At 33.3% G+C, this 27,186-nt stretch overlaps 5 protein-coding genes and 1 long non-coding RNA gene across 10 annotated transcripts; 2 read left to right on the top strand and 4 right to left on the bottom strand.

Annotated features, from left to right (window-relative positions):
* Window positions 1-14: 14 nt before the first annotated feature.
* Galene (potassium two pore domain channel subfamily K member galene) lies at window positions 15-3,491 on the bottom strand. Its single transcript, XM_074253306.1, has 8 exons — window positions 3,298-3,491; window positions 3,098-3,217; window positions 2,735-2,988; window positions 2,444-2,551; window positions 1,840-2,357; window positions 997-1,248; window positions 583-849; window positions 15-410 (listed from the first exon to the last, which is right to left on the bottom strand). Exons 1-8 carry the CDS (start codon window positions 3,478-3,480, stop codon window positions 88-90), a joined length of 2,025 nt encoding a protein of 674 aa, XP_074109407.1. The 5' UTR covers window positions 3,481-3,491; the 3' UTR covers window positions 15-87.
* Window positions 3,492-3,661: 170 nt separating this feature from the next.
* Window positions 3,662-4,452, top strand: LOC141534153 (uncharacterized). The gene is made up of 2 exons (XR_012480380.1): window positions 3,662-3,797; window positions 3,879-4,452. It is a non-coding gene; the product is annotated as an uncharacterized LOC141534153 (long non-coding RNA).
* Window positions 4,453-4,516: 64 nt separating this feature from the next.
* LOC141534152 (uncharacterized) lies at window positions 4,517-9,775 on the bottom strand. Of its 2 annotated transcripts, none has more exons than XM_074253307.1 (4): window positions 9,586-9,775; window positions 8,734-9,440; window positions 5,898-7,580; window positions 4,517-5,692 (listed from the first exon to the last, which is right to left on the bottom strand). In XM_074253307.1, exons 3-4 carry the CDS (start codon window positions 7,415-7,417, stop codon window positions 5,359-5,361), a joined length of 1,854 nt encoding a protein of 617 aa, XP_074109408.1. In that variant the 5' UTR covers window positions 7,418-7,580; window positions 8,734-9,440; window positions 9,586-9,775; the 3' UTR covers window positions 4,517-5,358. The 2 variants fall into 2 exon arrangements, with proteins under 2 accessions (XP_074109408.1, XP_074109409.1); XM_074253308.1 differs by having other exon boundaries at window positions 8,734-9,483.
* A 3,857-nt stretch (window positions 9,776-13,632) lies between these two features.
* Window positions 13,633-15,476, top strand: Ssu72 (Ssu72 CTD phosphatase). The gene is made up of 4 exons (XM_074254356.1): window positions 13,633-14,086; window positions 14,174-14,317; window positions 14,409-14,667; window positions 14,791-15,476. Exons 1-4 carry the CDS (start codon window positions 13,998-14,000, stop codon window positions 14,893-14,895), a joined length of 597 nt encoding a protein of 198 aa, XP_074110457.1. The 5' UTR covers window positions 13,633-13,997; the 3' UTR covers window positions 14,896-15,476.
* On the bottom strand, window positions 15,473-17,790 carry Ns3 (nucleostemin 3). Its single transcript, XM_074254355.1, has 2 exons — window positions 17,574-17,790; window positions 15,473-17,321 (listed from the first exon to the last, which is right to left on the bottom strand). The coding sequence occupies exons 1-2, from the start codon at window positions 17,661-17,663 to the stop codon at window positions 15,531-15,533; spliced, it is 1,881 nt and encodes a 626-aa protein (XP_074110456.1). The 5' UTR covers window positions 17,664-17,790; the 3' UTR covers window positions 15,473-15,530.
* A 433-nt stretch (window positions 17,791-18,223) lies between these two features.
* Window positions 18,224-27,076, bottom strand: Rhogap93b (MyTH4 and RhoGAP_KIAA1688 domain-containing protein RhoGAP93B). 4 transcript variants are annotated; one of them, XM_074255435.1, is made up of 12 exons: window positions 26,532-27,076; window positions 26,061-26,361; window positions 24,719-24,820; window positions 24,443-24,581; window positions 23,746-23,931; window positions 23,236-23,671; window positions 22,999-23,079; window positions 21,838-22,890; window positions 21,061-21,285; window positions 20,016-20,947; window positions 19,497-19,940; window positions 18,224-19,157 (listed from the first exon to the last, which is right to left on the bottom strand). In XM_074255435.1, the coding sequence occupies exons 2-12, from the start codon at window positions 26,081-26,083 to the stop codon at window positions 18,963-18,965; spliced, it is 3,816 nt and encodes a 1,271-aa protein (XP_074111536.1). In that variant the 5' UTR covers window positions 26,084-26,361; window positions 26,532-27,076; the 3' UTR covers window positions 18,224-18,962. The 4 variants fall into 4 exon arrangements, with proteins under 4 accessions (XP_074111536.1, XP_074111535.1, XP_074111534.1 ...); XM_074255434.1 differs by having other exon boundaries at window positions 21,838-22,593; window positions 22,654-22,890; window positions 22,999-23,671; XM_074255433.1 differs by adding an exon at window positions 25,899-25,963 and having other exon boundaries at window positions 22,999-23,671.
* Between the last annotated feature and the right edge of the window lie 110 nt (window positions 27,077-27,186).

Genomic DNA, 27,186 nt, shown 5'->3' on the forward strand with positions numbered 1-27,186 from the left:
AAATTAAACTAGAAGATATTTAATAATTTTTATTATTATTATTAATTTTAAGTTAATATAAATATATAAATAATAAAATATATTATTCTAGGACATTTCGAGATCATGGTGACTGTAACTGTAACCGCGATGATTACTGGGATGATAATCAACATACTCGGAGGCGTTTCCATCGTCATAGTCGTCGTTAACAACGTCAAAGTCGTCATCGATAGCATCGTCCTCATCGTCTTCATCCTCCTTTATGATTCCCAGTCGTTTGGCGACGCTCTTAACGTTTGTTATTACTTCTTCCTGAACCAAATTAAAACTCATTGCAAGTAGAGCAATACCGAAGAGGAGATAGAGCGAGCACAGCGCTATTCCTTGGTGTGCATGCAGTCTGTGAGCTGGTACGAAATCGCCAAAGCCTGGAATGTAAATGCAATAAAATATAATTACTTTACTGCACGAATTATTATTAAAAAAAAAAAAAAAAAAAAAAATTACAAAGTATGTAGAGTAAAGTTAATTAAACTAAGCTAAAAGCAGTTAATGAATAAATAAAAATATAGACACTCATTAAAGTGGTGATGTACTTGCCTATAGTGGTTAGAGTTATAAAACAGAAATATGCCGAGTCAAGGAAGATCCAACTTTCCCACTCGTTAAATAAAACAGCACCGCCTAATATATAACTAACGACCAAGAACACACAGAGCCAAATAGGCACGGGTTTTGTTGTTTGGTCTTCCACGGGCATATAGTACTCGTCATACTCAATATCATCGGCATAAGTTTGACGATGAACGGCAAAACCCATCGGGGACATTATACGCGGTGATGGTGCTTCTCTTCTGGCCGTTCGAGCTGAAATTACACAAGACCGTAAAACGTAAATTAGTATTATATTACATGATATCTACGCATCAGGTGAGATAATTATATTTAATGTATCGTAATATCATTACATTATGTTATTCTATTGTAGCCAGCAGAAAATGATCATCAACTTACAAATAGTGCTGAGATTGCTACGAGGACGGCGTATTGAAGAACCAGTGGTGGGAACAGCTCTTCTAGGTCGTGAGACTTCGAGGTATGGACTTGGCTCGCTGGCGACCACCGAAGGATCCACCGAGCAACATCTGCGTGGTGTTATCACTGATCGCTCGACCCGAGGCAATGTGGAGAACGCGAGGTTATCTGGCTTGAGTCTGTTTTTCGTCACAATACTGGGGCGTGATGGATTAACGTCATCGTAAAGGCCTTAAATAAATTATTATTCATTTAAATCAGGATATTGTAGACCAAAATGATATTTTTTATTTCATTTATTTTAAAATTTTTGTAAATTAAGGACTATGTGTTTTTATATTGTAAAGTTTTAATTTGACATGAAAATTGTTAATTATTTATTTGTTTGTAAACACATACACAGAAAGAACAAGATGACACAGGATATCATCCCAGATTATACAGAGTGAAAAAAAATTTCAGATAGTAGCTAGTATAATACAGATTATAATGAGTATAATCCCGATTATAATTAGTATAATCAAGATATCACTCAGTATAATCCAGATTACAATTAGTATAATCCAGATTACAATGAGTATAATCCAAATATCACGCAGTATATAATCTGGATTATACTAGCTACTATCCGAAATTTTTTTTCACTACAGATATCACTGAGTATAATCTGAGATGATATATCCTGTGACATATCATTTTAGTCTACAACATTCTGATTTAAATTAATTATAAAAAAATTTAGACCTGATTAGAACAATAAATTATTATTTTTATTATAATTTCTAATCAATAGTAAAATTATGTAAATTAGATTATAATTACTATTTTGATTTTCAGGATCGGTGTAATTATGATGATGCCTTGGTACAGCTGGCAGTGGGTCATCTATGGCATATTTGTTGAAAAAAACTGGTGTGCGATCATCGACATAATTTGGAGCAAAGAGCAATCGCCTGTCAAGCGACTGAGTTGCCCCGGGAACATTGTGCGAGGTCGCTGTCCCACTGCGGGACAATCTACTGTTAGTAGTGATGATTCTCGGCGTAGTAGATGTACTTGGTAGCTCGTAAGTGTGTTTCGTGGGACTAATTGACTGGAGATGATGTTGACGAGGTAAGCCACTGCTACTCGCCAGAGTGGATCGCTTTGTAAAGTCATTAAAGTTGCCATCGACGTCGTAACGACGCGGAGGATTAAATCGATGAGCCTCTCCTGTAGCTACGACTGTCTCGGAGTGTGTTGATCGGGGCATGCTTCCTGAATTACCAAGAGCCGAGTCTGTCGATTTATGACTCGCCCTAACGGACCTACGTAATGATGCTGGTCGTGATCCAGCTCGGCTAATAAATTCAATAACAACATCGATATATTTATATATAAATGTTTAAGTAATGAGGTCATCTAGTTGGAGGTTTTATTTTATTACCCAGATCCCTGACGAACGCTGTATCCTCGAGCTAAGTAGCTGCTCCGAACTCGCCGTGGCTTAGGCGGTCGTGTGCAAATATAGCAGCAAATTTTCCAGTAAAGAAATCTTAAAATACAAGCAATAATATAAATAAAAAATAGTTAAATAATAATATTTAAATTTTATGAGTCAGAGTTGGAGTTAGAGCTGGCAATCCAAAAATACATTTGGTTTATGGTTGGATAATGCTAATCGAATATGTCGAGTGACCCAAAGAATATCCACTTACGGTCGAACGAGCTAATTTACCTGAAGCTTGAGGCCATGACATCCCCAATATTCGATAGACATAGCAACATCAGGGGAATCCCAAGTATAGCATAGAAAATAGTTACGACCTTGCCGTTTGGAGTCTTTGGCGATATGTGACCGTATCCTATCGTTGTGATAACAATTATTGAGTAAAATAGAGCACCGGCAAACGTCCACTGAATATTGTCCTCTTCTTCGCTTCCATCCCAACCGTCTTTTTTCATTTTCTTTAAAAGATCTGTTTCAAAAGCCTACAATTCACATCAATGACAACAATGAAGATAAAAAAAATAAATAAAAATACTAAAATGGTACAATGTAAAAATAAAAATTGTATCGCTTGTATATATTATACTTTACCCGCAATTTTTCAACTACATCGTCCGTCCAATTTTTTCTTATAAGTATCTCCGCTGATTGTGTCATTATCCATAACTTTTCAGTTACATTACCCCGGATATTTTTGATGCTACGCTTCACCTATCAGGTAAATTTTAATATTTTATTTTATTATTTTAAAAAATAAAAAATTATAACTTTTTTAATATTAAAACACGTACGTCTTTCTCATGACCAGATTCAAGTCTTTCAAAGGCCCAAGCACCGAGAACGCAATAAGCTACGACAAGTGATACAAGTGTCACATGTGAAAATATACATTTGAAAAACTTCCATATTAAACAAAGTAATATCAAACACTTGGACGGTGTTTCAAATTCAACATCCATCTCCGTAGAATCCATTATGGATTAAATTTAAAGATTATAAATTTTTAGTCTGTATATAATTTTCTACTGCGTTAAAGTACTAGTAGTAGTAGTAGTAGTAGTAGTAGTAGTAGTAGTAGTAGTAGTATCATCCACTTGTTGTGAGTTACTATAAGGACTCGCACCATAAAGCTCAAGAAGAAATGGTCGTATCCAATTATATTTTTTTTAAGTATTCAAGTTTAGAGCAGAGTTACTATATAAAGCCCAGTACAGAGTATCCATCTGTTTAGCAAACCGAGTGGAGCGGGTTTGAAAAAAAAATAAACTCTCAAGAATAAATAAAATACATGGTAAGAAATAATTAAATATTTTAAGTGTAAATTTAATATTATGAAATGACATTTAATTATGAATAATTTTTTTTTTTTTAGCAGCACTTGTTCACTTAAAAGGAAAATAACTGATGACAATTACAGTGATAATGATAATGATGGTGTTAGGAGGTGATACAAGCCGTTTTTCATAAGCGACTAGCGTCGTTGTCTCGTCGGCATGTGGAGAAAATACGGTATTTCTCTGTTGAGTAGGCGGTTGTGTTATATTTATCCTCGAACCACCCACCGCTGAGCATTCGTCGCGGCGTCAAGATGTTGTGTAGTTTAGATAGACGGTTTTCGCAGAGCTCTTTACATCTGTGTTATAGACCCGCCAGCAGAAGCTACGTCTTTGTATACTCAACCAGTAGCTTTGCTAAGTTTATATTAAATACGATACTTAAACTAAGAGAGAAACATCCTCAGAGCAATATTATGTACACATCACACGGATCAATCTCTTTCATCTGTACCAGACCGTTCAGTTTTAGGTCATTAATTTCTTGCGCTGGATTACATTCATTCATGAATTTCCTTCCGTCACACTCTCGCTTATTGTTTATACTTGTTTTATTTATATTGCGTGTAATAACTAATTAAATTTATACTCTACATTATATATTTATAAATATTTCATGTTTTATTTATTAAAAACCATTCCAAATATTGTAATTAAAATTAATAATATCAATGCGTAAATTTATAATAATAATTATTATTATATCTAAAATATATAACAACATTTTACTGTACAATTTATAAGAACGCGCTTGTGGTGGCGGTTCTCGTCAATTTAGCATAAAAAAAAAAAAAAAAAATAAAATAAAATAAAACAATATAAAAGACCCTGTAGTTTCAAATGTGGCACATATGTGAAGACCCTTGTAAAAAGACGTAACCGCGTTCACACACATGCGCATCGTCGAATGGCGAATAATAAAAGTCTTAGCTACTAAATAAAATTCATGGTGCAACGTCAATCGCCCTCTGTTCCGCTAGACGTCTTTAGTTTCAATGCAATCTTCCAACACACTGTTGATGTCCAGACGTGCAGAATACTCGACCATTTATATTATATTTCTTCTTTTAATTTTTTTTTTCCTTAGCAGTAATAATAATAATAATAATAATAATAATAATAATAGTAATAATGATAAAAATATACATTCATATATATAGCTGGATAAGGTTACTTAGAGGACGATCGAGGCTGACCATGAAATGGGGAACGCAAGAGAGATAAGAAAGAGGAATGAAGAAAAGAAGACATGAGTCCTTGATGGGAAAGCCTTCGTCGTTCCACGGATACGGCGTACTCGTAATTCAAGGACAGATTAAACGATGTAACTGGCACACACGATCGTCTACCCCGTGGCGTCGATCCGTGGAACAAGGAGCTTATTACACGCTACGTCTATGTATAAGTGGAAAATTTAAATATTAAATTTATCAAGATAATAGTAGTAGTAAAATTAATAATAATGATAAGAAAAATAATTATTTAAAATGAATATTAATTGTAGGTTGTGATGATTATTTATCCTGGCCCGAAGAATCCGAGCTTCTCGAGGGTGTTGGTGACACGTTCGACCAGCTGGTCTTTATACTTCCAGATCTGCGTATCGACGACGCTGTTTTTCCGATACTGGAGGCACGTTTTCTTTAGTGAGGTAACACAGTCGGCTCTGTAGTGTTGAAGCTGAGCGTCCTCAGTCTCGATGGGGTAACTCGTGCACCCAGAGCCGAGGCATGCCAGCGGAAAATGATTATGCACAGTGACAATACGTTCCGGATTATGAAAGCACTTTATGTACTCATTAGGCTTGGTGAAGTTCGACGAGCGGTATACGTGTTGAAGCATGTGCATGTACCTGGATCAAAATAAGTATACAGTTATAGTAGTTATTTTAAATATAATATAATATAAATGCATTTGTGCTGTATTAAATCAAAGTCACCAGACAAGTATAAAGAAATAAAAAAATAAGGATTGAACGGTAGAAAGAGTACTTGTATTTTGTATTAGTTGTAATGTGTGTTCATGTTCATTAACTCATTCGCTGGTAGGATACTTACTTCGGCACGTGGTCGAAGAATCCGTGTGAGTGTAGAAGGTCATCGAGAAAGTACACGTTTCTGACGTTGTACGAAGCACGAGTTTCATTGCGTATGCGAAGAGCCTTGGGTAAAACGCGTCGCATAAGTTGACTCCACGTAAAATCTTTAATTGGCATTATTACTTCATCAATATCAAGCAGAGCTATGTACTCGTATTCGTACATGTGTTTATAAAGACAATCATTGTAGGGTATCAATTCATTTTGTCGCTTTTGATTGGTTTTTTTCTTCAAATAAATGTGCTGAAATGTCGGAATGTTTGGCTGCCCACCAGGAAGCGTCAGAGGTGTAACATCAACTTGTCCTGTTTTTTTGTAATAATCCAAAACTTTTGTGATGTTTGGATGTACTTGGAGCTCATAAAAGAATATTTTGTCAGCGCCTAGAATACTTATTAGCTCGATCCACTCGACCAGCCGTACTGATAAATCTTCATGAAGAAAATCTAGACCTTTCACGCAGACCGCAAACTCTTTCTTTTTACCCTCTGGCGGTTTGTTGTAAATTACCCGTAAATTAGTGCTCGCTGTATCACACGGCTTCTCAACAATCGAGACTGATGCTGGAGGATCTTTAGACCAGTGAGACTGGGGTATTTTACACGTAATCACGTAAGGCTGATAAATACCTTGCTTGTAACTACCCCACTTTTTAAACCAAATATATTTATATTCAAATACATCAACGACCTGAGGTTCTTTTTCTCCATCAAACCACAATTGACAGTAAGTTTTTATTTTAGGTTCAATTCTGTCAATCATACCAACGATTCTCACTGCCGACCCGATTTTCGACAACTTGCGAATATCATAGTAAGCTCCAAAAAGTTGAAAAGTTCCGTTGGATGATTTTAATGTTTGCCAGTACTTGTTATTGTACTCGAGCTCGAGAATATTCGGATAACGAGGTACACAAAATTTGTTTGTCTTGGTATCATTACCGGTTTGTTCAGTAGTGGATGTTGTTGTTGTCGTAGTGCTCCTTTTGTACCACGAGACTACGGGTAGACTAGGAAATTGATTTTCCATCTCGTTGATGAGTTCCTGTTCGGAACGCGGCGGCCGTTCATCCAGCAAAAGTTTTTTGTTATTAAATTCCTTGAGTCTTTGATTAAAAACAGCAATAGAGGATGAAACATCAATAATTGGGTCATTGTGATGGGACTCATCGTCATCCAATGGTTTACGTCGATGCGACGAGTAAGACTCTCTTGCGAAATTTATAATTGAAGAATTACCATTTCTTGTAGCCGATGACACTGATGAGGAAGATAACGGTTGATCCGATCCACGATCCCATGATCCTGTCGGATAATTCACAGCACTGTCAATACCCACTGACTCACTCGGCTGTAGGACTTGATTTATTGACTGACGAAATTGCAGCGCTGCTATCATTATAAAACTCCAGACAAATACGAAGACAAGAATCCGACGAGCGTAGCGGCTCGCGCCTCGGGTTGTCCAATGTTGCAGCATTTTTTTTTTTATTTTTTTTTTTTTATTTTGTGTATTTAATTTAATCAACTACACACTTTATGACGGTGATGATACTGACAGCCTGAACTGGAGGTGTGAATCATCGACACTGGTAGCGTACTATCTAGTCTATCCGCTTTGTGTGGTATTGTTTGCACTCCAACTGAAAGCAAAAGACACATCAGTAAGTGTTAATCAAAAAATAATTTGAATAAGAAGGAGAAAGCCGTGTGTTGGCTTGCTATGCTATGCGTTGGTGCAACGATGCATGCAGTTGTAAAAATCAAAGAGAAAGACACCAACTATCAGGGGGACAGTATAGATATATAGTAAGTGAAAGATAAAAAGAGTGAGAGAAAAGGTAAGAGGGAAGTAAAAAAATTATCATTTAAAGGTAGACGCGAGACTCGGTGAATCCGCGACAAGCCAAGCGGAACCGGTTACCGAGTTTTTCCACTTGGTCGTCCTGTTGACCGGTATGGTGTATTCCGTGGCACCTCTCGACTAACAAGTATCCTGCTGCGACATCCTCAAGCTTTTCACCATCAGTGGTTTATCATGACCAACGATCGTAATGTAAGCTCGATTGCTCATTTTAAATTCAAGTTTAATTTCTATTCGCGATCTTTACCCGACTGTCAAACTTAGCAATTATCTAATAGCAATAAAATACTCTTTCAACACTCTTGCTGGTGGTAGTTGGCAATTTTCTATCAGCGTACACTCTTCAATCAACTTTTATCTTTACTGCGGCCCCTTAGCCCCTGGCTGATGCTGCTATTACTTCTACTTCTACTGATATAACTACTGCTAGTTAATTGCTCTAGTTGCAGCAATGTTTCTTCGCGTAGACTCGCTAATCGAGTTGCGTCCTAACTGAAGACACTGCCGATTTCTCCAAGTGATTCGTGACTGGGTTTGTCTTGTCACAATGCATTTAAAAAATATATAAATAACCAGAGATATAAATAAAGAAAGAGAATGTCCGCCCCGGCATTGCACCAGCATTGGTGGTTACCAGGCGGCGACGGTGATACCACCGAGAGAGAGTCGAGAGAGTTGAGAGTGGCAAGCCCGAGTTATCGGTAGCAACTGCTCGGACACGTTGTGTTAATCCCGTCGTTATCATCACAAGTCATCATCTTCATCATCACTCCTCTCTTCTATGTAATTTATACCACACCACTAAGTAATAATAATTGAAATTAATAGAAATATATAATGCGAGCTATTAAACCAGACGATGTATAATGTAATAAATAAATAAATAAATAAATAAATAAATAGTAGTTATATGAAATGTAGAATTAACTTACAGGAGTGAAATGGCACGTGAATAACATCCGGCTGAAACCTTCAATATAGTTTAACGGAAATCTCATCAGTCCGTCAGTTGATAGATCCATGTGCTTCTACTCGGCAATTAGTCTATATTATTTTGTCAAATAACTCCAGTAATTCGGTGGATATTCAGTATCACGTAAATTATTCTCTCAAAACTCGCTGGATCCTTGATAATCTTCAACACCATCACACTGTCGTTGGTATATTTAATTAGCAATATTATACCAAGCTTCAATAATTATCTGGATTATCATTACATGAAATACATCTATTTATACTTAAATATATATATACATATTACAAGTAATATTAATAATTTAATAATAATAACACATATAACAGCACTGTCAAAAAAAAGCACGCGTATTACATTCAGGCAAGTTTACATCTGACTCGGCCTCGGCAAGAGCATCTTTCTGGACTCAATCGAATACCACTTACTAGTCTAAAGAGCAATTTTTTTCTCCCCTCTCGAAATAACTTTTCCCTCCCCTGTCCATGTATATATGTGTTATGTGTGTGCTCAGTGTTGTCTTCTTGGTGTTTCTCGTTGATTGCCGTAGCTGTTTAGTTGTTGTTTGACGTCTCCTCGTTCTTTCTTCTTCTTCTTCTTCTTTATTATTATTATGTAGTTCTTGTCCTCTTGGCCATTATGATAGCAAAACAGACAAGAATTAACCTGAACAAATTGAACCGGCAGGATTAGTGTGCAGTGTATGGAACTGTATATAAATATATAGTTATATGTAGTAAATATATAGGACATATAGTAAACACAGTATAGTCGGAGATCAGAGTCTGAGATGAACCTCGACTAAACTCACCTCTCATCCACGTTTTCAACTGTTTGGTTGCCTGTTGCGTTCACTACTTCCAATGAAACTACAATACGACCAACGACCAACCGTTGCCCGTTGCTGCTGGGCTCCTGCTGTCTGCTGTGTTTCTGTTCTGCTGCTACTGATCCCCTCCAGATTCACTTCCAATCGTGCTGTATATTTCTTTAGCTTTAGCTTTAGCTTTAGTATTGCCTCTTTGTCCGCACTATATCAACGAATCAGCACTGCCAGCTGACCTCTTCTCGCACTCACATCATAATATATCGGGACTTGTAGGCAAACTCTTATAGACCGAAGACCGGATGCAAATTCCAAAGATGAAATTTACTTTCTTTTTTTTTGTTTTTTTTTTTTATTCATCTTAATCGAATTTTTATTTTTATTTAATTTTTTAATAATCACTATTTATTTTAATATTCATTAAACTATGAATATAATTATAATAAACACTTATTGGTATTTATGATACTGAATTTAACAGACATCTAACAATTTAATTGTAAAGAAAAAAATTTTTCGAAAAAATTTCACATGTAGAAATTTATTAAAAAATTATAAGTGTGAATTTTAAAAAATATTCTTTTTATAATAATTGATTTGTTAAAAAAATCATAACAATTATCACATGTCAGCTAACTTCAGTTTTTATATATCTTCATGACATTAAATTTAGCTATCACTTGACAATTTTTTAAACTTTCTTTAATAAATAAGTTATGGTAAAAAAAAATCATTTAAAAAATAGACTTGTAGAAATTTTAATAAATTAAAAATGCAATTTTTTTTAACAAATAAATTTGCTCTAAAAAATTATTTTTAAAAAATTGCATTGTAGTTTTTTTTTAATTTTTAAATGTCAATTTTTTTTGTCACAAATTATTAATTACAAAAATTCTTAAAATTATCAACTATTAGCTAAGTTAATTTTCATAAATTTTGAACGTAATTAATTAAAAATAAAATTAAAAAAAAACTTAAATAATAAATAAATTAAAAGAGAACGAGGTATGTCAGGTAAATGTATTCTTATATTATGAAACGTCTAGATTTCTGATATAAATATAATAATTAAAATTAATTACGGTATACAAATAGAAACACTCATGATGGTAATAACACTTTTTATTGTTATCCTAGGTTTATGATAATTTTCTTATCGTATATTTATTTACATCATAATTAAGGCAGCTAAAGAATACTAAATTCAATAACGGAAAATAAAGTGTATTATCCAGTAAAATGAAGAAATGCCCGTAAATACTGTAAACATTGAACGGCTGAGTAGAAGTCTAAGTAGTAGGAAGAACAAAACAATTTGCGGTAACTTTAACCGAGCATTAAATTTATATATAAACTATTTATATTTGACATAGAAAAGAATCGTAAATCACGGATATCTTCGGAGATGCTTATGAAGGTTGTATTTGATATGATCAATATACCGCTAATGTATTGGTAAATAAACGTCGCTAAAATATTTATCTTATATTCTATATCTAAAAATAATGTACATAAATGCAAACTAAATGAAAGATGAGAGAAAATAGTCGAGTAATGTTAATACAATGGTAAAGTTTAAGAGGTAAAAGGTTAACGAGTTTATGCAACTTAAACGTATTGTATGAACAAGTTTAATTTAAAGAGACGAATTAAGTACATTTATTATGTATATACGTGCAAGAATACAACGAGTAATAAAGCGATAATTAAGTGAGACGATGAAAGTGACGAGATAAAACCTAAGATAAGTTGACGAGGTGCCTGATTGTCGTGACACACGTAATTGCAACGGTCTGCTGTACCTATATGTATATTCAGCTTCATGCAATGCAATGTAAGGCAAATTAACGTCTAGTTGTATTTAACTAGCCGTATCCCTTGTTCCTATATGCACATTTTTATTGTACCATTTATTATTTGGTTTTATATATGTACTTCACTGCAAGTACATATTCCTAATAGTTGTTTTAATGTTTTTTATTGAAAATTAAACGGTGATAAAACGAGTAATTCATTTCTATTGTTTTACACGTTGTTCGCGTAATTCTCACTTGATAAATGTTTTAGGTGAAGAAAAAAAAAAAACGTATGTACGTCTACGTCTCCATGCAGTTAAGAGATATGGAGTGAGTCATATTGTGAGTTGCTGCAAAAATCAAGTTGCCATGCCTCATTCTCTGCTGTAGCTTTAATACCTATTTGTATGTGCATATTGTAGGTATATATTTATATATACAGAGGAAATATAGACGTAGAATGCGTTGATAATAATGTATGTGTCAGGGTGATCATACATGTATGCATTTACATTCGAGGGGACACGTTAAAAATGTATCCTTGAATTTGAAGAGTAGATTTGTATGATGTTCGCTGCGCAATAATTGATTAAATTCTTTTGACATTATTTGTAATAATTAATACCTGTAAATTAATTAATAAATGCATTAGATCATTTTTATAATATTAAAGTTAGCGGTCAATTTAAAAAATTTTTTTTAAAAATTAATTACAATAAAAAAATGCTTGTAAAAATTTTCACTTGTAATTTTTATTAATTTTTACATGTGAAACTTTTTAATTAATAATTTAATTGCTATAAAACTCCAAAAAAATTTTTAATATCTGTCAACTTCAGTTTTATTCATTTTTTTATCAACTGTTTGACAATTCTTAGAATTTTTATAACAAATAAATGATAAAAAAAAAAATATTTCTAAAAATTTGCGCTTAAAATTTTAAAAAATTTTTTAATGTAAAAATTTTTTTCATTATAATTTAATTGTAAAATGTTTAAAAAATTATTAGATGTCTGTTAAATTCAGCAATAATTTTAATATTAAGAAATTTTCGACAAATATAATGACTAACGACATTTTAATAACTCACGACTGTTATATTAATTCTTTTTTTTTTCGTTTATGTAATTTTAGTAGAATTATATTGTTGAGAAGTATAATTAAGAAACTGTCAGTGCTTAAGTACAGTAGATAAAAAGTTTAAATGTGAAAGTAATTTTATCTAGGTACTACAGATAATTAATATGATACTTTACACTTATCCAAAGGGATTGACGTACGCAACTAGTTTTAAAAATTATTTTTTAATTGAATGTCTAATTAGTTCTTGGTAATGTGTCGAAATTTTAAATTACCCTGATTAAACAAAATGATTTGATATGATTAAAAATGATTATTTTTCTAATTATTTTTAATCCTGTCAAATCATGTAAATCATTTCAAATCATATCTCTTAAGGGGCATTCAACATTGTGAAATCATTTTTAATCATTTTGTTTAATAAGGGTACACTTACGGCGATAATTAAAGTTTTTTTTTTCTTAATCAAGATCACTAAATATTTTTTATTAATTGACATTCATTGCAGGCGTGACAATGACTGATGGGAATATTAAATCAAGTCTTTGAATTACGTACTTGATGGATCAAGATCAAATTTTAATAGATTAATTAAATAATAATACAATTACTCCTTTGTATTACTAATTTGTCTTTTTCGATAAAAGACACACGCTAAGAATAATAAAGCACTTTTAAAAAAATGTATTCAAAGGTTTTTTTTTTCATTCATTATTTTACTAATAAAGTTTTAATTTTTTTTTTAAGATTTAAATAATAAATAATGGAGCAAATAAATAAAAATTTCACAATACTGAAGTTAGCAGTCAGCTGTCAATTTAAAAAATTTTTTTAACAAATTAATTACAATAAAAAAAAGCTTTTAAAAATTTTCACTTGTAATTTTTATTAATTTTCACATGTGAAATTTTTTAATTAAATTTTTTTTTAATTATTTAATTATAAAATTATTATAAAATTCGAAAAAAAATTTTTAATATCTGTTAACTTCAGTGTTATAAAATTTCAGGTATTTTTTCATAAATTAAAGATGGCGGTAATTTTGCTAATGAGTTGGCAATAAAATTACCCAGCTGACATGTGGTACACATGCGACATCTAGGAAGAAAATGGCGTCACTGGTTTAATATAACCAAAAACCAAAACGTCCTTCCGTCTGTTTTTGTAAAGGATTCGGAGCTGTGATGAGAGAGGAACAAAAATATAATAAAAATTGTATTTATCCTGGTATTTGATTATATGTGTTGTTTATTTTTATTAAATTAATAAATATATTCTCTCGCATAATATTTTAACTATTATATGTAAATAGTTCTTGTATAATTAAATTTTATTGCGTTATAAGGATAAAAATACTCTGAAGGTTAACAACACAGGCTTCCACACCCTCGTTTTATATTAAACACCCTGTTTTTATTTATTAATTATTAATTGTTTAAGTTAATAATTATAATACTGTCATCTGATAAATATTTATTTATTACTATTGTATTATAAAATTAATAACAATAAAAATAATACATGAATATGCCGACATCCAAACCTTTAAGCGTTGCCGTAATATGTTCTAGTAACATGAACCGAAGTATGGAGGCCCATGCTTTTTTGAGGTAAACTATTTTTTTTAATTTAATTTTTTTTTTTTTTTTTTTTTTTTTTTAAATAAAACATTTAATAACTTTACTATTTTTTTACAGCAAAAAGGGTTTCAATGTAAAGTCCTTCGGAACTGGAGATAAAGTTAAATTACCTGGAAGTGGACCAGACAAACCTAATGTTTATGATTTCGGGACAACATACGATGAAATTTATAATGATTTATTGGTTAAAGATAAACAATTGTATGCTTGTTTTTTTTTTTTTTAATTTTTTTTTATTCAAATTTTTATTGCAGCTAATTAAATTTTTTTTTTTTAATAAAAATTAAAATAGATATACTCAAATGGGCTTGCTGCACATGTTAGATCGGAACAGGAGAATAAAACCCCGACCAGAAAGATTCCAAGAAACTAAAGAAAAATTTGATATTCTTATAACATGTGAAGAGAGAGTTTATGATCAAGTAGTAGAATATTGGAGTAGTAAGACTTCCGTCAATCATCAACCGGCCCATTTAATTAATTTAGATATTCAAGATAACCACGAAGAGGCTACTGTCGGATCATTTTTGATCTGTGAATTAGTTACCACGGTATATTACAGGAATAATTAACAAATGCATAAAAGCTACTTGATGGACATGAGCTTTAATGTATTTTCTATAATTTCAAAAAATTTTTTTATAATTAAAAAAAATTATTTTTATTTGTTTCAGCTTGCCGGCAGCGATGATCTAGATAACGACATTGATGGTTTGCTGAACGAGTTTGAAGACAACAAAATTTCAAAACCTTTGCTACATACTGTTGTGTTTTACTGAATCTTGTCTAATCATGATTGTAAAAATTTATCTCAAACTGGACGGAGATTTACCTCAGTAACCTGATGGTTATAATTGGCTACGTTGATTGGAGATAAACCAGGATATTTGAATATGTAAATAGAATCAACCAATGGAAGATTGGTTTCACCGCTAAATGTAAACAATTAATGTGTATAAATTGACTAATAATTTCAAGTATTATGTGTATATATTGATGACCAATTGCTCATCATAATTCAGAATTTATTTTGCCTTGGAGACATCTACACCGACTTGATAAAGATCAACAAATAAAATTTTGTAACAGCAACTTTTAATTAAGTTAAAAATAATTTGAGACTGGAAACTTGTTCTGATTTATTTAAAGGACATTATCATTGTGACATCAATTGAAGATGACAATTAAAATAAGAGATGAAACATTTAAATAATAAATAAAGATTCTAAGGTTGAGGAATGTATAAAAATTGTGTATCATAATTAATGGTATCAATAGCGAGGGAATGCAACAAATAGTTACAATAATTTTAACAAACTAAATTTAAATAGATATAAATAAAATATATACATCAAATAAATTTTTATGATTTTTTTTATTTATATAAATACACATATTTTTTACTTATTTCAGATTAATGTAAATCTAAATGAGCGTAAAGACGTCGTCCTTTTTCTTTCTTATTTTTATTAGCGTGTTTATTAATTTTTTTCCAAGGTTTACTGCCAGGATTTTCCGAGTTGGCAGAATTCATTTTACCAGGAAGTCTTTTGACATGAACACCGGCCTCTCGATCCCGAAAGAAAGCTCGATCAACATCTTCATTGTTGATAGTAACTCCCCTGCTAGCTCGCATTGCATCAGGAGGTACGACGTGATTTTCTGAGTAAACTCGACGACGAGGTGGGAATGTATGATACTCTTCTTGAATTTTATTCGGCGGAGCAACGCAATACAGTAGCTTGCCATTGACAAAATCCTTCAACAGGACCCGAGCTGAGCGGGGGTTGTCAGGCTGACCGTTTGCAGTCATGAATCCCCTGTTGAACCCATAGGTATTGAGAATTTCTTCAGAAGTCGGTGGTCTGTTTGGATCCTCACCGTCTCGGGGTGGTGGAAGCATTATACCATAAGTATCTTCAAGAACGTGTCGCGGAATCCAAATTCCTAGTAATGTAATTGATGGAACGTGGTCTCTCAAGTGATCTATTGGTAAAATTCCATGAAGAATCATTTCAGCTTTAGTACAAATAAAACTAGGCATCACCAAGCCAGGACAATCGCACAGCATCAATTCACTGTCGACGAAGAGCGTTTGAAAGTGTTTAGTTTTTCCTGGTGTAGCTGAAACTGATACTTTTTTACCCATCAAAATGGCGTTGATGGTTGAACTCTTTCCAACATTTGGATATCCAACCAGACCGATCGTCACTACGTTAGGCGTGTAAGTTTTTTCGCCTTTCAATGATTTAAAAAGATCTATCAATCTTTCTCTGGTTAAAAGCTCCGGGGAATTAATCTCAAGTGTCTTGGTACTTTCTACTTCGTCCTCAGGTTGGCTATCAGGAATTTTATCTAGCTCTACTGCGTCAGTATCATCAACACTCTGATACTCGCTGTCAGAACCAAAATCTGTGACATAAGAAGAAATATCGCTTTCTCCGTCGTTGATTTTATTGGAAACATCATCTTCGTTTTCTTCATCAGTGTCATCTTCCTCGACCTCGTCTTCTATTTTTTCTTCTTCTTCTTCGTCAATGGTAGATTTTCTATTTCTGTAATTCAACTCAGCGGCATCCAAGGCTGAAAAGAAAGCAACTTTCATACCAACCTCAGTAAAATAATCACACCAAGCCTGTCGCTGTTCCAGGGTCAGAAAATCGGCTTTATTAACAAGAATCATATTTTTCTTATTGGCGTCAACCTCGTGAACATACTTCTCAAGATCTTCGCAGCGGAACAGCAGAGGATTGCGTGCATCAACAATTTGCACTACGACATCACTACGTTCAACGACTCTCCATAATTGTCTCCAGAATTCTAAATTTTTTTCGTAGGGAGTTATCGTCATTTCACCGGTATCTTGGAGCAAAGATAGCTGTCTTCGCCATTCTAAAAATTCATTATTCTCTCTGGTATGGAGCTCTTGAGCACTGGTGTGGTCGTCCCACTTGGGCCTTCTTGGTATTTTTAATAATTTAGCATTTGTTTTGAACAGAGCCAATAATTCAGCTCGTTCTTTTTCGGAAGGCAAACCCATACCACTCTGAGGATTGACATATTTAATATCAAGTTTTTCAGCTTGAAATTCAGTTCCAGCTAATTCTGCAGTTCTTAAAAATTCTTCAAACGTGTTCTCTTGCGTGATTGATCGTAGATTTAAACGATCCCATTTGTAACCATCCTCAACGTCAGCAGTATGAAGCTAAAAATTATATAAAAATTAATTTGATAATTTTAGAAATTTTTTTTTAACAAATAAATTCTAGCAAAAATTTTTTTTTTTTAAATTGATAGAAATTTTATAAAATAATTTTTGGGAAGAAATTTGTTTGTTAAAAAATTTTTTGAATGGTCGAATTACTGGTAAATTTAATGTCATGAAAATTATTGGTAAATAATAATAAATATGGATTATATTTTAAAATATATATAAATAATAAAAACATAACCTTACCAATGATCTCTCACCACGTTTTTTTTTAGGTCCAAAACGATTTTTCACCAAAGCTTTACCTAAGCTACTTCCTTTGTTTTTTTTACTCATTTTAAGAATTAATCAATTTATTTAATTTAGTCAACAATCATTAATTTATATTTAAATATCAAACAATTAAAAACACTAAGTTTAATATAATTTTTTTTTATTTAGATGTTTAGACACACAAAGTAACCTGTACTTGAACGATAGTGGCGCTAACTAGTGGCAAAAACTTAATACTGAAGTCAGCTGACTGCTTTCATTTTTTAAAATTTGTATAACAAATAAATTGCAATAAAAAATGTTTTGAAAAATTTCCACTAATATTGTTTTTTTTTTTTTTTTTTTTTAATTTTATGAAAGAATTAAATTAATTCTAAAAAATTATTTTTAAAAAATTGCATTTTTATTTTTTTTTAATTTCGAAATGTCGATTTTTTTTTCTTATTTTTTTACCTTAATTTATTTGTTAATAAAAGTTCTAAAAATTAATAAATATCTGCTAAATTAATTTTCATCTAAATTTAATGTCATTAAATTTCTTTTCACAATAATTTAATTGCTATATTTAAATTTAACGGGAATGTCAATGGAATAAAAATTATAAGTAAGTAAAAAGACAATAATTAGCTAATAATTTGTTGTATTGCTGATATTGAACGCGAACATATACATTTATATTAAATATATGTATAGATTCGGTGTTTGTTGTACATACATACAGATTATCATTCATACAAAAATGAAGACCTTCGCATAAGGTGTACGACCGTACAAAGCGTCAATTGAACCTTTTTGCATTTGTTTCTCTCATTATTTTAATCATAATAATAATCAATAATTATCTTACATATTAAATTCAACAATTGCATCGAATTTTTAAAAAGCCATCTGACAAATGGTGCGATAACAAGAGATTACTATTACATGTACATTGTATCGACAACTATATTGTACATTATTATTTATATTTATTTACTTTTAAATAAAAGTATATGGCATAAGATTTATTTTATTTTTCTTTTGCTATTTATAAATTAATGAATAATAATTGATAACGAGGGAACTTTTAAATTGGTGACGCGTCGGCTAGCTTTAGCATTAGATTATACACTTTATCGCAATTGCGCCAAAGCAATACTTAACTAACTAACATTAATTTATGAACACAAAAATTTAATAATGGCAATAGTAATAAAAATATATAAAATAATAATAATAATAATAATAATAATAATTAAAAAAATGTAAAACAATAAAATAACTAATGGTAAAAATTGTAATTAACATTAATTTACATTGTATTTGGCATAAAAGTGTAGAGTGCATAATAATTTAGCAACGATATTGACGATGACTGGTGGGTCAATGAAGATCGTCGACCCAAGCTGTCTCCAGTGATTCAATAAGTATGCGTACAAAAGCCATTTCTTTTCGTGCATTTTCCAATATCACTCTTGGATCTTGAGAGGTACAGCGTAGAATATTTGGAGCCATTACCATAGCGAGATTATTAGCGTCCATTTTTGTACGGGCAACCACATCTGGTCTCGTAAAAATCTGTGTAATTAAATGATTTTAATAATTGTTTAAAAAAAAAATATAAAAAAAATTTTATGACGCTTGACAATTTTTTTATTTTTCTTGAAAAATAAACTAGTTCTAGAAGGGTTGCAGTTTTTCGGCTGATATTCTATTTAAGCTAATGTATTTTATAAACTTTGAATGTAGCGGAATTTTAAATAAGGTTGACCGCAACCCTTCTAGAAAATTATTTAAAAAAAATAGCATTTTAATTTTTTAAATTGAATTTTAAAAATAAATTATTTTTTTTTTAATTAAAAAAATTATCAGATGTCTCAAAATTTCAGTATCATAAAATTAAAACAAAAAACTCACCTGAAGAAAACGAATCAGATGACTAAGTACTCGACGATTAAGATCTGGAAGTCGATCAACGATAGCCGCGGCATTTAAAGCAGCAGCCTCTGACTCGTCGTGTCGCATAGACACACACTCGATATAAAACGAGTCAGGTATCAAGGGTTCGTATAATTCACGAACCCACAACTTTAACAATGAAGCAGGTGCATGAGCGTCCTGAGAGGCTGCTAAATTAGCGCCGTCCTCAAATCTGTCCAAGCAAGATTTAAGCGCGCTGACTTCATCCGCGTCTGCAGACACCCGGAATATTCCTTCAGTTAATGTCCCACCACGCATGAGTACTTGGCGGGTCAGCGTTGTCTGAACCCACGGCAAATCTCGTTGTGGAAAACGATCACGTTGCAAAGCCATTACTTCAGACAGCGTAGCGCCAAACATTGACGCCCGGAATATTTGAAGCTGCATTAATTAAAAATATTATTTATTATACTAATAATAATAATTAAGAAAAAATGAAAATTAAAAAAAACTTACCCGTGCTTGATCAATGTCTTCAATAGTAGCCTTACGTGGTTGACGTTTACCGTGTGCCCCAATTCGCTGCAACCGTCGACAAGCAACAGTGGCGTAATGACTCACTTGTACGTGAATCGGCCACTTGGCTACTTCGGGAAATTGGAAATTAGGGTCACGATGCCTGTTCATATAGCCTTCGAGATACGGCTCAAAAGTAGCACTTGGTGGTACGAACGCTAGACACACTGCCATCAGCTCCCAACCTCGTCGCAGACTTTCTTTTCTAGGATTTTCGGTAGTTTGCCGACAAATTTGCACATAAAGCTCGTCTCGAAGCGGCGGCTTTGAAAATACGGTGTTTATTAATTCAGTAGCTACACCGTCTAAGGTCATACCTACGTTGGCTTTTCTGTCGCCCATATAAACCTGGACAAGCCGAAATAGATTGCAGGCTTCGCGTTTTAATAGTTTTTCACCCTCGACAACGTTAAGCATTGGTCGGGGAATAGGATCTTTAGACCAGCTTAAAATATCACGTACACTGAATTTTTTACGAAACAAAAGCCGCAGACCTTTTGGCCTACCACAATTTAAATTTAAATTATCTTGGGCGTATTTCTCAATGTCCCCTCCGCCCGTAGAATCATCGCGACGTCCATCCTCGGCGCCGTCTGCAATATCATAACTCTTGACTAGGCTCGTAAAAGCTGTTGATGCTGGAAGAGAAATAGGTCTTGGACTAGCACCGACCCCGCCGCCCATGCTACCACTGTCTCTAACTTCGGTATGCAGGGATATTGTTGTCGAGCCGGTTTGCCCGGGTGGAGCTGAAGGTACCAGAGGTGCTGTTGATGGTAAAGTTGCTTGCGTAGAGCTCGCGTGCGATCGCGTTAGCGTTTCCGTAGTGTTATAATATGTTGCCAGACCAGCTGTGTCATAATTTCCGAGATCTATTTTCAAGAAACAACAGTAGTTAATATTATAATTATTAGTGTTCAAATTAAAAAGGTTTATTATAATAATAAATAATAAATAATAATAAATTATATTAAAAAAAACGTACCCGCATAGTGATCTTCTAAATACTCTTGACTGGAAGAATCACCCTGATTACTAGCAGCTTCATCGTCGGCAAACTGATCTTCATCGTCTGAGTCATCGTCACCTCTCCCACTACCAATGCCAACTCCATTACCACCTTCGTTATCTCTACCGCCACCGTCTTCATCCAAAGAATCGTCATCTCCTTCTCCATCGACCAGCAAAGGATCCCCATATTTATAACAACCTTAAAAAAAAAAAAAAAAATTATAATTAAGTAATTAAAACTAGTCACTATGTGACTGTCGAGACTTGTGAATTATAAATAAATAAAATTTTGCTTTAGTAAATAGTGACTTTTGTTAAATTGCACCGTACTTTCTTAACTTTTGACATTTTTAAAGATTTAAGCTCATCCTGAGGTTATATTCATCAAGAGCTTTCGTTTGAGTACCCACATGCATTTTGATATATTTTTCATATATACATATATATAATATATATAAATATATATGAAAAAATTGATGTGGGTACTTAAATGAAAGGTCTCGATGAGTGTAACATCGGAATGAGTTTATATCTTTAAAAATGTCAATAGTTCACGAGATACAAGGTCGTTTCTTAATTATGTATCTAGAGATAGAGAATGACACTAAATTTAGCTATAAAAAAAAAAAAAAAAAAAAAAAAAAAAACCGATATTATCATATGACTATCTTGGGCACAAAATTTTTTTTATTTTTTTGATAATATAAATTAAAAAAAAAAATTATAATTATTGTTATTAATATAAATTTACCAGAGAGTTTAGCTTGTTGAAGAATATAATGTTGAAGCGGCAACAAATGATCGGCATCGACTAATAAATTACCGTAATAAGGCGTCGATGCCGGTGGACTAGGATTGCCATTGCTTCGTTTTTTCTTAACGTCCTCTTCCTCATCAACTACCTGTCCACCTCCACCGAGTTCATCACCAATTGCACTGTTACTACTGCTATTACTATCGTCATTACTGCTACTGGTATTGCTGCTACCAAGTCGATGTCGAGCATGATCATGAAGGCTTTGGCTGACCAAGTACCGCTCGTGCATTGAATCGTCATCGCGATCTCGCCTTCTCATCATTTGCTGTTGGAGTTTTTGTTGCTGAACAAAACTGTAACTACGAGCTATCGCTTGTTGCGTGTTATTATCCATCAAATTATTGCACTTGGTCCGTCCGCCGTAATCATCTCTGTCTTTTTTATCCCGTTCACCGCCTCGATCTTTTTCTTTAACATGTCGTTCAGAGACATCGAAACTCGGCTGTTTGGATATGGGATTTACGTGAGACGCAGCATTGCTTCTCAAAGCTGAATTTTTACCACCGTCATTACGACTCTCAGCAGCTAGCATGGCACCATAAATTTCTCGTACATTTGCCTCGGACAGGGAAGCAACACAGCCATGATGTCTTCGACCAATACTCCCGACATTTCCGCCGGCAGACGCAATTACCTCGGCTTTGTTGAGATTTCGGGAATGAATGGCACCAGCACTCGGATAAAATCCCCCTGAAGACGAAGTGTTGCTTTTTTCAAGACTGTTAACTCTGTCACGATGGTAAGACTCACGATCTCGGTCCCTGTCTCTGTCTCTATCTCGGTGGTACCGATTTGTTGACTCGACGAGAGATCCAAATTTGTCAGCTTGATGGGGCTTGCAAGAGTGTGGAGAGGATTGAATATCAGGTGGACGATAGGGAGGCATCTCTTGACGCAAAAAGGCTTTTGAGTCGATACCACCAATTGACTCACGGTACGGTGAAGTACTTGGTTCTGGTCCATACGAGCCACGGCTACTCTCTCGACCTATTTATTCATCAATTTATTATTATATTATATCCACAATCCATGAAATTATAACTTTATCAATGTATAGATCAAGATACAAGATATAAAATGTAAAAAACTACTCACCTCCTCCATTTCTACTTCTGTCAGATTCAGTACTCGTAACGCTTCTTCCGTCTCTCTGACTCGACGACGACTGCTGATGCTCTACAAATATTTTTTTTTTAAAAAGTGGCGTACTGGTTGAGAGTGAAAGACCAAGAGGCGGCGGTGGTGGTTCCCCAGGCATTGCTACGCCTTTTTGGTTTTTCACATTCTCAAGAGTACCACTTTTCTGAGATCTCAGTGGTTCTAGTGTACTACCACTACCGGTCGAAGTATTGTGAGTACGACTTGAGCTCGTTGGTAACTGGAGTATGTTGGATCGTTGATGATGCCGATGAGGTGATTCTAAATGACGAAAGGCAGTTGCGCCAGATGATTCGAGGGACGTACGGCTGTGAGAAATTGAACTGTCGCTGGAGCGACCCGAGTCTTGAGAATGATTGTGATGTCGTCGGGTTTGTGAAGACGGCTGTTCATGATGTCGATTATTGTGTCTATTGTTGTGCTGTTGTAACTGTTGGTGCTGTTGATGCTGCTGTTGTTGCTGCTGCTGCTGTTGATGATGGTGGTGATGATGGTGATGGTGATGATGATGATGTGGTCGTCTGGCCGAAGGAGATGGTGATGGAGGAGATAATTGAGAATCCATACTAATACCCGAGCTACGAACTTTGCATACACCACTGCTAGATTTCTGCAAGAGAGTTTGATTTAAAAATATTTAATGTAAATGTAAATAACATAACCGAAGAAGAATAAATTATTCACCATCGAGGAAGATAAACTTGGATTTTCTTGATGATGGTCGTAACGTGATGAACGTCCAACTGCTGTTGTTTGAGTTTGCGTAGCCACAGACTCTTTTCTTCTCGACTCATTTGCCTGACCATCTGTGGCGTTCCCATTATTACCTGAGCCACCGCTGATCGCCGGTTCTGTATTTTGTTTCAGCGTCTGGAAACGATCACATAACAGTTTATAACTTTTATATACAACGTAAATTTCATTTTATAATATACATATACGCTATTGTATATATATATATATATATATATATATATATATATATATATATATATATATATATACTGCAAGATACATAAAACTATCAGTATTCTAAAATCAAGAGATATTTTATAAAATAAAAAGCTAGCGTTAGATGACGTCAACACATTTAATCTCATACTCTTCTCAAGATATTTCTTCGTTACGATCACTTGCATTCTCCTGAGTTTTAAACGTACATACTTTTGAATAACTCTAAAAAAAAAATAATGTTTCTATTTTAAGATATGGAAACAGACCATCTATACGGACGCGTCATGTTTTCCTCAAACGCTCTGTGATAAGACATAAAGCATCTAACTAAAATAGCTTAAATACAACAGTTAAGAGTAAATAAAAAAAATTGTAAGATATAATGATATATATCTTGATTTCTTGAAACATCAAACGCTTACTGTACCTGTAACTTTGCCAATGGAATAATGTCACAGTCAGTGGGCCGGTGCCAGACAGTTTTTTGCGATGTTGCATTGTAATAATAAAATCTTGATGTTTGTTGATCAAATAATTCCCACCACTGGTTATTATCAGTCTTCTTTCTGCAATTTATAAACCATTTAAATAATAATTAATATTAGAAACACGTAGCTACATAAATAAATAATAACTTAGATTATAAAATAAATAAATAAATAAAAAATAGCTTTAACAGTTATTTAAAAGTAATCTTACGTACACAGGAACTCCCGGCGGTGGATCCCATACACATTCACCGGTCGTTAAATTAGCATACATGTGCTCTTTGGTTCTCGGCTCGATAATTTCTACCCACTCCATTCTGAAAACACACAAATATTGGAAAACATTAATTAGCAAACAACAGAATGGTTGTGGTATTGGAAGAACGTTATATATAAATTTTCTTCCTTTTTTATTGCCTATTATAATTACATTATATCGACCTTTTTATAATTATAAGACTCTCAACTCGAGTATCCTTAGTATAGGATATAATATATATGTATATATTATATGTATGGATATATATATGTATAATAACAAAATGCACACAACAACTCGAGAGATTCTCAAGTATAATAAATGTGTAATTGGCCTGAAAATCTCGCGAGTTAAGTCACATTGAGACCCATGTGGCGTGCAGTAACCCATCGACTGAAAACCAGAGCAAAAGCTGATGTCATACCCGCCGGTCGCGAGGCCTTTTTAATTGGCTAAACGAACCTAGTGCTCGTTACACTTACATTGCATCTGGATGAAAGAGCGCAACCAAAACCGCTTAAAAAATAAAAAATAATAAAGTAACAACACAACAATAACAATAACAACAAATAAAAGAAGGAAAACAAGGCACGAGGGGACAGGAGAGTATGACTTGAGATTGAGAAAGGAGCGTCCAGCATTGCATGCACCAGCATTACATTTAGATTTAATTAATCTCACATCTTACGGCTTAGATAGAAGTGTATTTTTAATTTAATACACAAACATGTCTCTATCCGTGTAATTTAATGTAATGTAATATAATATATTTATTATGTATAATAACATCCAGCAAAGTGAGAGTTTTTTTACATAATTTAGATGTTATATGTGCAAGCGATAAAGATTGCATCACTGCTCCGGATTTTCAAGTTCATCATGCCCTCCAGTGAGACCCACCCTAGATCTGTGTACTCGCGTGCGCAACTTTTGTTTCTTCCTTTATTGTCCCAACACCTACCTTATCCATTGTACTTTTTTTTTAACTTTTAAATCCAATTGTTTATTTAATTCATTCATTGTTTTACTTCTATTACTTCCTTAGTCACTATGACAGGGAAATTATAATTATCGGAAGCAAGGATTTATTGATTTTGCATTTTTTTTTTTTTTTTTTTTTTTAATAGACTGCGTACCCCATATCCTTGTGTCATCCCTTGATTGATTTATATATACACATACGACACATGTGTGTTAGATCCTAGAATACATTAGTGACAGAAATAATGAATGCATGAGTTTTTTTTCTTTTTTTTTTACTTTGATCATAGAAAATAAAATAAAAAATGTAAACGTACCTATCAGCAGACGCCATCGCCATTTGAATTATTTAAACTTTAAGAAAAATTTCGTCAATCTCTTAAACAATCACGTTATAAAAAACTATATTTGTCATTTATAAATAATATTAGATATTTATATTTATATGGATGGTTGTTTGTGTGATATAAAATATTTAAAATACTGAGATGACTTGTCACCGTCCACTTTCACCACCAATTGTACATTGAAGATAAAATCACAAAATTTGTACAGATTATTGTTTTTATTAACCACCTTCATATTATCATTTATCAAGATTGTGTCCGTGTAATTTACCTAAACAACAATATAATTTATTATTAATAATATAATATCGTAAAAATGTATTGTAAATCCCGTGGAATATAAGTTTTACAGAATCATTGGCGGCCATCTTTATTAAAAAAACCCCAATTACACCACTAAACAAGACAATAACAATAAGCTTTAATATATATATTACTCACTGAGTCACAAACTATTTTTTATCCAGGACAAGTAAACTGTCAGAAAAATATATATATTCTTTCGTTTCATTTAATTGTTAATAATAATAATAGCGGTATTGCTTGTGACAGTGCTGGTGCTGCCTGCCCGCTGCAGCTTGTGATGAATGATAAACGTAAACGGGAGAAAAACGCAGAGAAGACAAGAGACAACATCGGACGGCGGCACAGCTCATGGAGATACTGGACTGACTGTGCTTGCTTAGCTACTCTGAGACTCTGACTGGTGTTCTGCTGGAGATGCACCAGAATCAAAGCACATAACACTCTGTTGAGTTACAGTTTAGATATCAACAGTCACTGGACAGCCACAAGCTGAACTTACTGAGCAAACGTCATTAAATATTATTATTATTTTTTTTTTACATATATCAAATAGATATTAGATATATATAAGCTAACAAAATGTAATGTGTACGCGTTTAGATCGCGATTCACGTTCACGACTGTTCAATGCCGCTCCTCGTTCTTGTATCCTTGTTCTTACATGCATATATATATTTAATGTACCTACATACATGTATAACGGTGGGCTGTTACACTAACACTTGAAGAAAATTTTGCTGACTATTACCACTATCACAATCCCTCTGTGTACTTGCGTTAGTTATTTCAA

This window comes from Cotesia typhae, unplaced genomic scaffold (genome assembly GCF_013202065.1).
Source record: "Cotesia typhae breed Kobodo isofemale line unplaced genomic scaffold, CoteBio_Ctyphae scaffold_13, whole genome shotgun sequence".
Taxonomy (NCBI): Eukaryota; Metazoa; Arthropoda; class Insecta; order Hymenoptera; family Braconidae; genus Cotesia; species Cotesia typhae.